The sequence below is a fragment of the Schizosaccharomyces octosporus genome, assembly GCF_000150505.1.
Source record: "Schizosaccharomyces octosporus yFS286 unplaced genomic scaffold supercont6.3, whole genome shotgun sequence".
NCBI classification, from domain to species: domain Eukaryota; kingdom Fungi; phylum Ascomycota; class Schizosaccharomycetes; order Schizosaccharomycetales; family Schizosaccharomycetaceae; genus Schizosaccharomyces; species Schizosaccharomyces octosporus.
The window spans coordinates 1,097,303-1,112,664 of record NW_013185621.1 but is presented as its reverse complement, the minus strand read 5'-3'; the positions used below and the strand labels follow the sequence as shown (position 1 = coordinate 1,112,664).

The window sequence follows — 15,362 nt, the reverse complement described above, 5'->3', positions numbered from 1 at the left end:
GATACACTGCGATCATCTATCCTGTGTTCATAAATGTAAGAATTTGATCTCTTTCGTTGATTAAGGAAGTCGGCAATCGCTATAGTATCTAAGATAGCAATAGTATGCTGGTCATCCTTATCCTAAATCAACTAAACGTAATAAACTACAAATTAAAGGAAATAAATGCCAAAGTCGTCCACAAACAGGAAATATTGAAAAATCGACTTTTACGATCGTTACTTTTGTTAAAAAAGAAAAATTGAAAAAAAAGGAACGAATGGAATGAATTCAATTGTTGTTTATAATAGGAAAGAACTACGATTGAAGATTTATGGATCATTCAAGAGACAGACTTCATATTTTGGGAACAGTATCGGATACATTTGATAATGTAGAGGATCTAAGGTCAGTTTTAAAATATCGTGCGTATTTTACAACGACAGACACATTCTTTTGTAAGCAAATAGGGGCATTTTTCACTGGTATCAAGTCGTTTCCAACGGAAAACAAGCTTCCGCTAGAAACCCACTTCAATCACATTGAGTGGAATTTAGCAGAAAGCTTTTTGGTTCAAGAGGGAACTTTATACACGTTTGATATAATAGCACCTCTTCCCAGGTACACCCCAAGGACGATTTTTACAGCCGATGGTGCCATTCATTATGAATTGACTATAAATATTGTTACCAATGACAATTGTCGAATGCCTAAAGTCACCACTATCCCAGTTCTCATACCGTTCACTTTAGATCCTGACCGTATGCCCGTTGCACATCAAATTCGTTTTGGTCTCCCTTTAAACGAAGACTCCTTTACCAAACTTTCGTTATCACCGAAAAAGCACAAAGACATAAGAGTTTTTTTTAATTATCCTCAACAAAACTACAAAGGCCCAGGATGCATATGTCCCCTTTATATTAATCTCGAGCTCGTGCAATTCGACGACGGAAATATTCACAGCACAAATTCTGAAAGAATGTGCAATGCGTTGGGTAATAAAACACCCACATCTCGTTCTTCAAAAAGCTTACACGAGTCTTCAGATTCTATACCAGATCGTTTGAGTCGACTTAGTCTCGAACTAGGTGAACACAAATCATCTCATGGTAAAAGTCGTGCGTCGTCACCTACTTCAGCGTGCGCCTATGAAAGGTATTTTATTCGTGTTTGTCTTGTCCAAAAGGTCACCTTCTTACTATTCAATGGTCCTTTCAGAGTTTCAACAACCGTCCTGTACGAAGATGGGCGGTGGACTCCTCCAACCGTACCAGGACTTCACTCCAGAGTTGAATTTATGGTACCTTTAGAAGATACGATTCATGGCAGTGTAACTGGAAACCCTCATCTTCTTGTAAAGCATAAATTTTATGTTTCGGTTCATACTTCAGAACCTTCCAGTGCTCCGTTGAAGTCTAGTTTTTCATCTACCTCCTCACTTAGAAAAAAATCATACTCATTATTTTCTTCTTTCCGGTCTAGTTCATCTCTCGCTTCAAATTGGCATGCAGAATCGGAAAATACCAACCACCCCCAGTCATCTAGTGAGTTATCTTTAAAATGCTTGTCTCATTATTCACCTCGGAATTCACAAAAGCTGCATCACAAGCTTAAAAAGTTCGATTTTAAGCTTCCTGTTTTCATATTCCATCGAAACTTGAGTTCTGAATTGTCTCATCTCCCCCCTTATTCCCGAAATCGTGATCCTTATTTTTATTTGGAAGACGACGAAGAGGTAATGTCTTCTAATGTTTCTTTACATCAAATATCTGGTATGTTTCAGAACCGCCCTTCATCAAAACCCTGTTGATATTATTTTATTTAATTGTTTTCTTTTTTCATGTTTATTGTTGGGCCTACATTTTAGTCTAAATTCACGTTTTCCTTTGTTCGATTTACAACTCCATTTATTTTTGATTTACCATATTATACATAACTTATTTTTAATGAAATTTATGTCCTCACTTGAAGTTTGGTTGCTACGATAACAGTGTAATGAACATCCATTTCTTTCAAACATTTTATTTACTATGAGAAAACAATCTATTGCAAGGAAAATCATAAAACTTTCAAAGATTCACCAAATTAACCATTATTATACGTAAATCCTTTTATAAAACCAAATGTTAAGATATTTTTTTTTCTCTTATTTCTAATGAATCATTCCCTGATGTCTGATATCCGTCTGTTTCATTTCATTGATCTTTTGTTTTAACCTTGTTGTCAAATCAATTGCTTTGTTCCACTCTACATTCGAGCGAGGGGAGAATGGCCGCTTTGGGGGATCTTTTTGAAACGAAAAATTATTTCCGGCCTTGGAGACTCCAAGTGGAGAGTGTTGGTTGAAACCTGTCGAACTTAAAGGCCTCGTCCTTCCTAGCGGAGATTGTAACAGGTCTAAACGGTTGCTTGGACCTGTCGATGTGTCTGCCATTTCTGAATTAGCTCTTCGCAGAAAAGCGGATCTCCGATCATTTAGTGGAGAGGAAGGCTGTAAATCACGGAGTGTACTTAATTCTTTTTTAACATCAGCTAACTCTCGTTGTAAGCGAGTTTTTTCTTCTCTTTCGAGAGACAATAAAATTTTCAGTTCTTCATTCTGTTCATTCAGTGAAGCGATTTCTTGGATAGAGCCACCGCGGTTTTCTTCCAAATCTAGGTGAGTCGGGGCTGTCTTTGAAAGTTTTAAAGGCTGATGTGCCGCATCATCTAACTCCATGTTTTTTATTCCTTGTACCGTTTGATTTAATGTTCCAGCAGGAAGTGGTGATGTTGATTTCAAAGCCGGCTTATTTAAAAGTGGTGAGTTGCGAGTAAGACCACGCGCCACAGGTCTAGTTGTAGGCCTTGGCATTAAAGGACCGTTCTCAAACGCATTCGGCTTCTCCATGTTCAAAGATAGTTTCTCAGAGCTTGTCTTCTTTTTCGGCGATGCTGATACAGCCGAGTTAGAGGAAGTCGGCAAGGGTGGGTTTTTAGCAGTTTTCGGCTTCGGAGGTGCTACTGGCTTAGTATCAGGTTTTTTAGCTGTAGTTGTGGAAGTGGGTTTTGTTTTCGGGGGTGCCTTAGCCTTGACTGTAGCAGACTCGAAAAAGGACATGATCTTTGATTTTCGTATTTCGTCCAAGGATTCCATGTGTACCGCTAATTGTCGTTCTCCTACAAGCTTCATGAGAGTTCCAAGTGCTTCGGCTGCTGAAGAACGCACGGGCTCAAACGTGTCTGAGACTCCAGGAACACAAGATTTCGAGCAGAGCTCAATGCTAGACTTCGAAGGATGGTGAAGCACTTTACGAAAACAGCGAGTTAATAGATTAAAGCATGCAATTTTAATCTGAGGATTCTTGTTGTTAGAGAAAGCACAAATGGGTTCACTAACATCATCAAAAGGTATCGTATCGCAAACAGCGTCCATTGCTGAAGACAATGTCTCTACAACATTTTGTTTTTTCTCTTTCGATCGCTCCAAAAGCGCTTGAACTGAAGTTATAGCGTATTTAGAATAGTTCAAACGCAAACCTTTAGCTAGTGCCGTTATACAATTCGCTGCATTCATTACGACCATAATATTTGCATCTTTTATAATGGATTTAGATAGCAATGCAACCAAGGAGAAGAAATCATCGTCCTTAATTTTTGGTTGGCTAAGGACTGGAACTAGCGCATCAAGAGCTTCCTTACGTTCCTTCCACTTAGTCGAGGACATTACGGTTTCAAGGTTTGAATCAATTTTGGGAATAACATCTACTTCCTCTATCAAGTCGAATTCATCACCTTCCTCCTGAAGGTTTGCTTCGTCATTGCTCTCATCATCATCGTCACCTTTTTCGTTGTCTAAACCATCTTCAGTTTGCTCAGGAACTTGGCTTCTCAGCAAGCGCTGCTGCTTTGGTGGATCAGAAGGTAGTTTCGCAAAAGAACTTTCAAGCTCCTTCACTTGGACTGGTTTCAAATCCCCAAAAACTGATGTTTTTAGAGGCTCTCCAATCCAGCGAAACATATTGACAGTCAATCGAAACGTTTCGTGACGTACATTTTTATCAGCATGCCCGAAAAGTGACTTTAACTGTCCGACAATAGGCTTTGGTGGAATAATCTTCGTACCAAATTGTTCGATCAAGTCAGCAATAGCTGACACGTTAGCAGTAATAACTTTTGGAGATCGTGCCGACAAGGAAGGAAGAAGAGGTTCAATTACAGGAGCTGCCGTATCTACTTCAATCATTAACATCAAGGCTTCAATAGCATCAGATTTTGTCGAAACCCGAGAAGTAAGGCATTTTTCTGATATAGCAGCAGCAGCAAGCTCTCTACATTTAATGATGTAAGATGGATCTGCATATTTACAGAATGACACGAAAGCAGTAACGCCTGCTCCTTGAGCTGCGACATTGCTGTCTGCAAGAACAGATCTCCATAAATCAGGTTGACGGGCCCAAAGATCGAAACAAGAATCTGTTGGAGACCCGGAGAGGGAGAACGATTTATTCAACTCTTCATAAGCACCCAAACGTGCCTTCCAGACTTTATGTGTAATTCGCGTTTCCAAAGGTAACTTGGTGTAATCTTCTTCCTGATCCTGACTCATTGTGAATAAAACAACTGAATGAAGGTAAGTCTAAGGAATGTAAACCAAAGTAAAATAAAGAAGGAGGATATTGTACGGTGGGTAACGTGAGTACGTTTAGCTTCAAATGAATTTGGCGTAAGGCAAACAATAAATAAAAAATACGTGAATACTCTAAATAGTATTTTGACTCAAATATACTTTCATGAATATAGTTAGGGTTGCGTAATAATAGCACCGAATAAAACGACAGATTTCGGATAAAAATTTTTTAGAAGTTCATTCAAACACACTTTTCTTAAAAGAATGTCTATTTTATGAATAATATTGGAACTCTTCTATTCTTGGTTCTCTTTTGTTCTTGTACTTAATCCTGGTGTGAAGTAGTTAGAGGAAGTAATTTCATACTTGGTGTACCTTATTTACATAATGGAACCAAAATATGTGTTGAAAGAATACACTAATAGCTAATAAAGAAGTATCTATAGAAGCAATTTAGCTAATTACTAAATTGATGAAACGTTGTAAACGATTCTTAGCAGCATTAATTTAAATCAAAGAATTTCGTTTACATCATTTGAGATACGAATGAAACCAACCAGGACAAGCAGTCTACTTCAATCAATGCAGTTGTTGTGTAAATCATTACTTACGTACTAAATTTTGTAGTTAAACTCCCATGAGACATTATAATCAGCTCGCATGACCGTTAACAAAGAAATGAACTTAATCAAAATTGTCTTAGCTCCATGAAGTTTTCGTAGTGATTAGATGTTCAAAAAACAACTTTTGCATTGTAAGTACACGGTGCTTGTTCTTTTGAAATTTGTATTAACAAATATTATTCGACGCAGTCCAAAAAAACCCAATGATTTTATACATTTATTTTAGTTGAGCTGAACCCGAAGCATCCGAATCGATGTATCTTCGCCAGCTAACAACAAAGAGTAGCTTCCTTTTTTGTCATATACTGGTCTCCAAGCAATTTTGTTTATTGATTCCTTAGGAGACATCGTATCCGGCAGTCGTAAAGGAGTCCATTTTGTTAGATCATCTTTAGGACATTTCCAAACGTACGTTTTACCTGATTCCGTACCTACTGCCATTAAGAGATGATCATCATGAAAGAAAGGTGCAATATCCAATGCAGTTACAGCATCTGCAAACTGTAAAGCTACCACATCTTTAATTTTCTTATCATCCAAAACTTGCCAAAGTTTAACCATTTTGTCCCTTGAAGCTGTAGCAAATAAATAACCCATTTCCTTTGGTGCCCAAGCAGCATCCCAAATAATACGGGAGTGCGCTTTAATAACGACATAAGGGATGTACTTCGATTCTACATCAGAGAATTGATGAATGCAAACTAGTCGATCACGTCCTGCGCTCAATAAGTATTTATCGTCGTGTGAAAACTTTATGGTTGTTACAGTGAGTGAATGACCAGAAAGCATCTGCTGCTGTTTCCAAACATTGGTATCGTATAAGCGAATTATGGCGTGTTCAGGAGATTGAGATTTGCAAGACGTTGCAATGTAATCACCTTTATGTGAAACATCGCAGGCATAAACTTCGTACCCGTGACCATAAATCTTTTCAATTTCTGGAAATAATAGCAAACGCTGCAAGTGTTCTTCAAAGGGCGGATGTTGCAAGGAGTCAATAACTTCAATTAATGGAGTTTGAACTTCGTCAGCATTTACTGTACCTGTTTCAGTAGCAGTTGTTGCTTTATTAGATAGGCCTAAGAGAGGAACATTGGCGGCTTCTGGAAGCTTTTCTTCAAATATTTGAGTACCGCAAAGGCGTCTTAACAATCTAGCAATCGTTTTTGGGAATTCGAAAACACGCGTAACCTTTTCATCGGCACAACTGATAAAACCGATTCGTGAGGGCAAGCACTGAACTGTTGTCAAATCATAACCATGAATCTGTGGTCGAGCCATCTCTCTCCATGTGTTATCTTGCTCGTAAGAAGCATAAAGACGAGTAGTTTGGTCCAAACTTACTGTAAAAAAGAACTGACCCTGGGGATCCCAAGCCACAGATTTTACTGGTTTAGTATGTCCAGAGACAGAAGGAAGCTGCTCCCAACCACTTCCAGACTTCTTCCATAATCTCCAACCTCCTGTTCTTCCCCAACAGGCGACCGCATTACCGTCAGGGCTCCAAAAACCTCCCCAGAAGCCACCTGCACTCCCAGTTGCTGTCGTTGAACCGTGAGAAGACGCGATTTCACCCATGCGTCCGTTTGGTACCCAAATACCGGTAGCTGCATCGGGCTCCCACACCATTAACGAAGAATCAGAAGAGGAAGATAGGATGATTTCTTCGGTAGGATGCCACTGTACGTTCATAATCCAATCTTCATGGCCCATTAAAAGAGCATCAAAGACGATCTTATACTCCACTCCATTAAGAGTAAACCGGATGGGCTTATTGGATAACAGTGTTTCAGAAAATCTAACAAGGTTAATGTAAACCTTTATGAAATATATAAACTTACTCATCAGAAGTGGCTTCATCTTTTTCTTCCCAGAGGGAGATTTTCCAAAGTCGCATATAACGATCCTGACTGCCGGAGACCATTGTAGCCATCGATTCAGAAGTTTGTCGAACAGCCAAACATCGTACCCAATCAAGATGACCTGTTAGAACAGCCTTTAATTCAAAGTGAATTGATGTACTGTCACTGCCATAAACGTTTATTCGTTTGTTAGAGCCACCGACTACTAAAACAATTCCGTCCTTGAACTTTATCGTTTCCAGATTCATTGGAATCAATTCTCCCGTGTGAAATCGTGTTATTTCTTTTAACATCTCACTTGCTCCTTTCCATTGGAAAACGACGCATTCGCTGTTAGAACACCCAGCAATAATCAGATCACCATTAATATTGAGGCTTTCTGGGGTAGCATCCAAATTTATTGTTTGGATTATAATAAAGGAATCATTTTCTTCATCCTTTTCCCATAAACGAATTGTCTTGTCCGATGATCCTGAAATAATTAACGTTTTTTCAGTAGTAAACTCTTCAATACAATTTATTCTGTCCGTATGACCAGCTATTAGATATTGAATTTCTTTAAACTATGGTTAAATATGTTAATCTTTTTATTTCTTCAGTGGATTCTTCCACGGAAACTTACAGGATCTGCAATCGCTATGAGTTTTTCAGCACCATAAACCAACCCAAATTTTTTCGTCCACGAAGCTGCTTCTGAAATGCGGTTACATCCAGCATGAAGTGTTTCATACCGAAACATTGCAGTTTTTATATCTATATATATATGTATAGAGATGCTGCAAACTTGGTGAAGTACAGATCCTTCACTTCAACCAACTTTTCGTTACTTGTAAACCAGGTAACATAAATAAAATTCATCGACAAAAATAAGAAAGCTGGGATTTACTAGAATAGGTTTTGGTATAACTATCTTACATATATACATTCATTACTTTTTATTAAAAATTATGGCCCTTTTATTGTACCAAATATTAAATTTTCTCATTTGTAACCCATTGAAGCTAAATGTATCTTTCAATATTATCAAATTATGATTACAAAAAAGCGTTAAACATCTATAGAGTATTCAATGTCCAGCATTTCAGAAACATGTCAACGGCTTAGTTCAAATAAATAATTTTTGTTCCATCATTAGTATCGTTGTTATTAAGAGAACATTAAACGATATTTTGAGCGCATCCAATTTTGTTTTCGATTAACAGCGGGCATAGAATCTTTAAACGAATGAAACGATAACCACTCATATACAGGCTAAACGCAATGCAATGAGTCCACATTCGCTCCAGCTTCAGAAATTTCTATTTCAAGCCCTTTTGTTTTTTCCCTATTAGCCATCCTCTTGTTCAAAAATAAAGCAAAATATGACAATCACTTCAAACCAAAATTATTTTAGTTCGTCGCACAGAATAAAACGCGTGAAACTGCGCAACAATTTTATGCACAAAAAGTGCTCACACTACCAGTTATTCTTACCTATGGTGAAGAATAAGATCCCTTTTGAATATGACTGCGTAGAAGATCCTCATGACTGAAATTCCCTAGCAGACGGATTCGTTAAATTAGCTAATATGCTTTTGGCTAAAGACGCTTCCACTGAATTCTTTTTTTTATCATGGGGTAAGGAAACTTTTTGAGGATGATTCGCTGCTTTTAATTGTGCCCGCAAAGAATCCTCATCCATGTCCATGGGATCAATCTTCACACTATTGCCTCGCTTCTCTGTATTTTTAATTTTCAAAAGCATTGATTTTGCTCTTGTAGCAATATCGTCGGTTTCAGAAGTTAATTCTATAACATCTTCATTCTTCGTGACTACACCAAGCCCGTTAACGGAATCCTCATTGTTAACTTTATCTGCACCATCGGAGATTTGTTTGCCCAATTCACTCAAAAGCGTATCATGCAGTTCTTGATTACCATCTTCAGAAGTCTCATCAGCTAAAGTTTCTGAAGTATCCACAACCTTCGACGAACCAATATCCGTTATAAGATCCTGATTTGAAGGAGATCTGCTTGTCTCATCCGGAATTTCCTTCCTATACTGGGCGACTATTGACGTTTTCTTACGTTCCATAATCAATTTTTTGGATTCCTCAGTTCGTCTGGCTTGAGCTTCGCGCTCGCGTTTTCTTGCATTGTCGTTTCTGACGTTACAGTAAATAATATAAAACGATGTCAAGTTTTTTAGAAAAGTATTTCGAACAACTTCCACGTTTTTGAATTCGCAGAGATACTTAACAGTATCCTCTGTTAGCTTCAAAAAATCACGCTTCAAGGCCATGAAGCTCTTTATCTTTTCAGAAGCCTTATCATACCACTCATAGATAGCATCAACCACTTTATCCTCCGGATGATGTTCTTCACGCTTCGACAATGCACCCTTCTCTATTTCATTTTTAAAGTGCAAATATTGTTCATAAGCTGAATCCATCTCAGAGACGAGCCCATCGATACCATAAGAACAAATGGACTGTATTTTCTTGAATGTAGCTTCAGATTTTTCGTATTCAGGGAATTGGGTACGAATGATATCTTCGAAGTAATGCAAAAGAGTGTTAGAAAATGTACAATCTCGCAACGTTTCCAGTCTATACACCATTGGCAAAGAAAATGCACGAGCTTTATCAAGAGGGTCATTAATATAGTTTCCGAGATTAAGCAAAACTTGAAAAAATCCAGAAAAATATTTATCTTCTAAAACTGACTTACAAACGTCAATAACCTTTTTCACATGAACTTCAATATTCTCAATTTCTGGTATGAAAGTTTCACGCAAGCGTAAACCATACATACGCTGCTGAAAATAATGTCTCAAGTTTACGATAAATAAAACGAAAAACCTTTCATAATAGCCCAGCTTACGCACATCATCTTTAGGAGGCGTACGCTTATCCTCAGGCTTACTATAATCAGTCCAATAAGACGCAAACGGAGCCAACAGTCCCTCTTGAGTAGCAAATCCAGACTTGTGGAAAAACTGAATAGCAGGAGGCAGAAAATTAGGATCGGTCAAAAACATTCGTACTAACTCTTCAGGTGTGAACTCCGAGACGGAACGTAAAACAATTTCCAAATGTTGTTTTACATTTGGAGATAACAGTGCATCCGGCGAAGCTTCTTTAGCCACGGCTTTGGTTTCAATTCTTCTAGTATTGTCAAATTTCTCATCTAGAATTTGTAACCACCCGCTATCCAGAAGGGTTTTTCCGATAGTCTCGATATCCACAGGAAACTTAACGAAAATATTATGACCTGATGGTGGGTCAACACGTTCCCAATGGACGCGCTTAAGCTGATGTTTGGGTTCGTAATAATCTCTGAAGCTTGGTATCTTCGTATATTTCTCGACTGCTTCTCTCGCTCTTTTTTCTGCTTCCTCTCTTTGTTGTCTAGCCCTTTCTTCTTCTTCTTTTAATTCTTCTTCGGATTTCTCAGTAATTTGTTCAGTAGCGGTCAAAGTAGGCTGCAAGGTTGAAGTCACAAATCTTCCACCGGGCGTTACACCCGGAGGAGGAGGCGGTGGTGGTGGAGGGCCTTGTAAGCCACCAGACGCAGAAGGAGGAAGAGGAGGAGGAGGCGGTGGTGGTACGTTTACAGCTGATGGTACAGCTACTTTTGAAACTCCCATAATAGGGACCGGAGGAGGGGGTGGAGGAGGAGGACCAAGCTGTGTTGGGGGTGTTATAACAGGCGTCTTAGTTGAAGTATCTTTTAAATGAGAAACGCTTTCATTTGATTCTTCCAAAGAAGATACCTCTGATTCAACTTCCGATTCTTGTTCATCCTTTTCAGCAGTAACATAGTGCTTAGAATCTTCCAATGGTGGAACAACACTATAAGCGAAATCTTTCGACATCGCATCTAATGAATCTTGAGAAGCAGATTTCTTGATAAATGGTTTTCCGGGAGAATACGCATTCTGTAAATTGAAATTTCCAGGACTTTGGGCGGCTTCTAACTGAGACTGTAGTTTACTATAGGCAAATAACTGAGCCTTATAGCGACCATCAAATTCTCGTTGCATAGATGTCAAGAGCCTCTCTCTTTGATCTATTTCTCTTCGAAGTTCGTTCAGCTGATTCTTCAAGAACTGCATAGGATCACGGGGACCAACGTTAAGCTGTGATAATAATGCATCCACTTGATCATGCAAACGTTTATTCTCCAATACTAACTCACTTTGCCTGGTCTTATAATCGGATAATTCGTCAGCCGTGCCCATACGATCGAGCAACCGTTGTGAAACGATATTGAAACCAACATTAGAGTCCACTCTAGCAGATTTATAATCATCAATTGCATTCAAAGTAAACACCAAAAGATGCATCGACTTTTCAATTTTTTCGAGATCTTTTTCATTGCTCAAGGACTGGAGCAAATTATAAAAACTACTTTGAGAATCATGATCTATTAAACGAGAGCAAATTTTCTGAAACGCGTTTAGCATTTGCACTTGCTGAGGATCTTCCTCATTCATATGACGGTCAGTAGCGACATTCGTGGACTTTAAAGAAGCGACGTCTGATTTCTCCATATTCGCAGAATTTAAAACCATATACTTTTTATAAGTTTGTGCATCACCGTTGTGTTCATTTAGAAGATTGACAACAACGGTCCGAACGGAAATGTTTTTCCAACGCTGCATAATTTCTAATGTCTTACCTAGACCAGCGTTCAAGAATTCGCGACGAATATTGCATCTCGATTGAAGATCCACAGTACACGAACAAATTCCACGTATCAAGTTAAAGGTAACTACCAAATAATCAATCAAGCAGTCTGTGTCTTGTAGGTTGGCAAGTTCGTTATTCGGCAATATGAGGTTATCAGCATGACTTTGAATACCAGAAACAACATCGTGTAAAGCGGACATCCATTTGCTAAACCGAGTTTTCGAGGCACCTTGCTCAACAAGCCATTCCAAGGCTTTGATAACAAACAAATGGCCATGTTCAAACTTTCGACTGCAAATAATTTTCAAGATAAACGTTGAGATACGACGAGCATTAAGACTCTTGGAGAACATTGATTCAGCTAAGGCACCGATAGCATTAAAGCCAGGAACAGCGCATTTAGCAGACAAGTACAAACGATTTCTGGCAACACCGCTATTTAATGAATGGAAAAGGGACTGGATCAGCAGTACCTCTACGTCGGTATAGGCATGACGCTGTGGAATATGGCCTAGATTCCGTAAAGAAGTTAACAAGCTTTCGACACCGTTTCTTTCGGAAAATTCGTCAATCCACCAAATAGGTTGCATTTGTAGTTGTAAATTAAGGGCTACCAAGTGTTCCACATTGGTTGGCACTTCGACAATTTTCTCAATGTAGTAATCAATTCTTCCCAAAATAACAACATACATATCTTCATCCAAAACTGTAACATCCTTTGTCAAGGGAGTGTCAGCTAGATAGACTCCTCTTTTTGATGAATCTTGTATTTCCTTAACAACAGGAGGTTTAGCAACAAGCCGATTTTCCATAGGATACTTTTTTCTAATTTCAGTAGCTTCCACGTATAGTCTATCGAAAACTTTGATTTTGTGATGATATACAGTTCGGTAACACATATACTGCAAGGAGTTATCAGATTCATGACCAAGTGAAACAACATCTTCTCGAGATTCATTTTCTGAATGTAATTGAATATTGCTTAAATCATACGGCTCTGATAATGACACTGTAGAAGGAGTAGTAGAACGGTCTTCGAATAACTGAGTATTCCAAGAATAGTCTTTGGGATCAACTTCTGACGGATTATGAAAAGAACGTGTCGGCATTTCTAAGTGTATAAATAAATAAGGAAACGGAATAGAGACAAGAAATGAATGAAATGGGTAAAACAAGCTTAAGGATGCAAATCAACGACAAAGCCAGTTCGTTAGAGGACTAAGTCGGTAAGGATATAAATCAAGCCACCAAGTATCTTTTGATAGAGTAGCTTCAGCAGTAGGTGGATGTGTTAAAATGCGAAACTGCCAAGCGAAGAAGGAATTGCTTCCCAAATCTAAGGAAAGCGAAACCTTGATTGCAAATATATTTTAACAACAGTCTGTACTTTTTAATAATAAATATAGAGTATAAAGATACGGTAAGAAACAAAAAGCTTGAGTAAATAATGCAACTGTAAGACTATGATGATATATGGTAAAGGTGAAGTGACAACCCCAGGGAACTGAGAACATATATGTGTACTCGTCCAGGTTACGATATACATGAAATGTCATCATTCCATCTTAAATAGATGAATTCAAGCTCGTCTAGCTCGTCTGGAGCACTCACTAAATATTTTTTTTTAGGAATCCTATTAATTTTGTTAGATCTCATTCGGATGCTGCATTTGGTTTGTTTGTTTACATAGATGTAAACTATACTCAACAAAAGTTTTGGTCGTAAAGAAACAAACAGATCGGCGCCATTGGAGGCGTATTCAGATTAAAAACAAATAAACATGCTGAGCAACTATTAAATACTTTTATTAAGATTTTGCAATTATTTGGACCACTAGCGTTAGTCGGTGGGCTGTGTTATACTGGAAATTTGGTGGTCCTACGGAGCACTAAGCTAACGAAACACCTGGGTCGTTTTGTGGAAGGTATCAGGATCCCTTAGTATTTATTTTCGTTTAGACAGTATATATGAGTAGAAATTAAGGATATTCGTCCTAAAAGATGGCAAACAGAACGAACGAGTTTTTTGGATTCATAAAAAAAGGAAACGTAGACCTGGAAAACCTCTCTATGCGAAAGCCTAAGCTTTCAAACGTGCGAGATGGTTTTCTTGCTGAAGCTTATTTAATTGTAAGATGAACACTTGAAGTGAATTGCTGATAATACTGAAGAGAGAAAGAGAGAGAGAGAGAGAGAGAGCAAAAGATGCCGTTGTTTTGAATCCTCGTGATTTCATATATAAAGCTCTGAAAGCAATTTGAGGACTTCTCTATTCTCTTTCTCTTTCGAAAATTCTGCAATTACTTTTTTGTAGAAAAAATTTCTTATTCACTAATTATTCTAGCATAACACAATTGTTCATCTTTGTACGTTTCTTGAGAAGATCCGTGGTGCATACTTGAAGGGCCGAACTGTTTCCAATGTTCATAAATTATCGAAACCCTTAATGGAGTCCTCATTGGAGGAACTTTCCAAGTTAGAGCTGAACGATTTACAGCGAGACGAAATCGACCGTGAGGCCTCAACAATCATTAATTCTTGTGTACAAAAAATCAATTCTCTTCAAAATGTTGTGAAAGGTATATTCTTTCGTTCAGCTGTTTTTCGCAATACTAACTTACATGCCAATAGACAAGCAAAGCCAAATTCCCAAAAGGACTGGGTGGCTGCAAGGCTTAAGGAGCCCTGAAAAACTTACAAAGTCTGAGACTATGGTTGCGCATGGCTCTTCAATACTTTGGTATCTTCAGAATGAACTCTCGGAGGTTTCGTCCTCTCTGTATCAACTTCAAGACTTAAGACTGAGGCGAGCTCAAGAAAGAAAAACAATCATGTCGGACATTTTGCATCCACAAAAAACAGGCGATATGCCTGTTGAAGAAATTCCTGATTCCGAGTTTCAAAACTACTTTAGTCAGGAGCAATTGGTTCTACTAGAGCAAGATAATGATCTCATGCTGCAAGAATTCGAGCATACAATGCAGCAAGTACAGGAGACCGGGAAATCTCTGACTGAAATTGCCAGATTACAGACGGAAATTTCTACTCATCTTTCCATTCAATCTACAGCAGCCGAAAAGCTATATGAAGATGCTATGAATGTAGCCGATTCTATCACAGGCGGTAACCGTCAACTCATTCATGCTAAATCAAGAAATAGCAGGACGGCCAGAATTCTCTTCTTCGTTTTCACTATACTTGGTTTACTCTTGCTGGCTTTGGATCGAATTGTTTAAAATATCAAAACTTACATCCGCTTTCTTCTTACCCTTTTTATTAATAATAATGTTAACACCCAAATTATTCTTATGCATCAATAGACCGTTTTATGCGTGCTTATATGGGTAATAATAATATCTTTCAATCTGTTTTATGCTATATTCACTTCGGTTATAAGACGCATTTAACGGCAATCTCCTGTCATGACTTACTTCACCTGCTTGTGCTTCATTTCTATAATGATTATACGTTGAAAAAATTTTCTAATTCAACAGATAGATATTGTTTTTCTAAAGTTTTTGAAGTAGAAGATACAATTCATTCGAACAGCTATAGTATTCTTCGTCATGATGAATATTTCAACTTTCAATGCAATAAAATAATACTTCAATCTAGTA

General features: G+C 38.1%; 5 protein-coding genes across 5 annotated transcripts; 2 read left to right on the top strand and 3 right to left on the bottom strand.

Moving 5' to 3' along the window:
- Nucleotides 1-51: 51 nt before the first annotated feature.
- SOCG_04054 (uncharacterized protein) lies at nucleotides 52-1,948 on the top strand. Its single transcript, XM_013164896.1, has one exon. It carries the CDS (start codon nucleotides 314-316, stop codon nucleotides 1,787-1,789), a length of 1,476 nt encoding a protein of 491 aa, XP_013020350.1. The 5' UTR covers nucleotides 52-313; the 3' UTR covers nucleotides 1,790-1,948.
- A 27-nt stretch (nucleotides 1,949-1,975) lies between these two features.
- On the bottom strand, nucleotides 1,976-4,915 carry SOCG_04055 (TOG Alp14). Its single transcript, XM_013164897.1, has one exon. The coding sequence runs from the start codon at nucleotides 4,565-4,567 to the stop codon at nucleotides 2,132-2,134; it is 2,436 nt and encodes an 811-aa protein (XP_013020351.1). The 5' UTR covers nucleotides 4,568-4,915; the 3' UTR covers nucleotides 1,976-2,131.
- SOCG_04056 (elongator complex subunit Elp2) lies at nucleotides 4,849-7,887 on the bottom strand. The gene is made up of 3 exons (XM_013164898.1): nucleotides 7,696-7,887; nucleotides 7,053-7,636; nucleotides 4,849-7,009 (listed from the first exon to the last, which is right to left on the bottom strand). Exons 1-3 carry the CDS (start codon nucleotides 7,810-7,812, stop codon nucleotides 5,434-5,436), a joined length of 2,277 nt encoding a protein of 758 aa, XP_013020352.1. The 5' UTR covers nucleotides 7,813-7,887; the 3' UTR covers nucleotides 4,849-5,433.
- Nucleotides 7,888-7,997: 110 nt separating this feature from the next.
- On the bottom strand, nucleotides 7,998-13,173 carry SOCG_04057 (formin For3). Its single transcript, XM_013164899.1, has one exon. The coding sequence runs from the start codon at nucleotides 12,853-12,855 to the stop codon at nucleotides 8,596-8,598; it is 4,260 nt and encodes a 1,419-aa protein (XP_013020353.1). The 5' UTR covers nucleotides 12,856-13,173; the 3' UTR covers nucleotides 7,998-8,595.
- Nucleotides 13,174-13,628: 455 nt separating this feature from the next.
- Nucleotides 13,629-15,361, top strand: SOCG_04058 (SNARE Ufe1). The gene is made up of 3 exons (XM_013164900.1): nucleotides 13,629-13,875; nucleotides 14,090-14,324; nucleotides 14,377-15,361. The coding sequence occupies exons 1-3, from the start codon at nucleotides 13,747-13,749 to the stop codon at nucleotides 14,979-14,981; spliced, it is 969 nt and encodes a 322-aa protein (XP_013020354.1). The 5' UTR covers nucleotides 13,629-13,746; the 3' UTR covers nucleotides 14,982-15,361.
- Nucleotide 15,362: the final 1 nt, after the last annotated feature.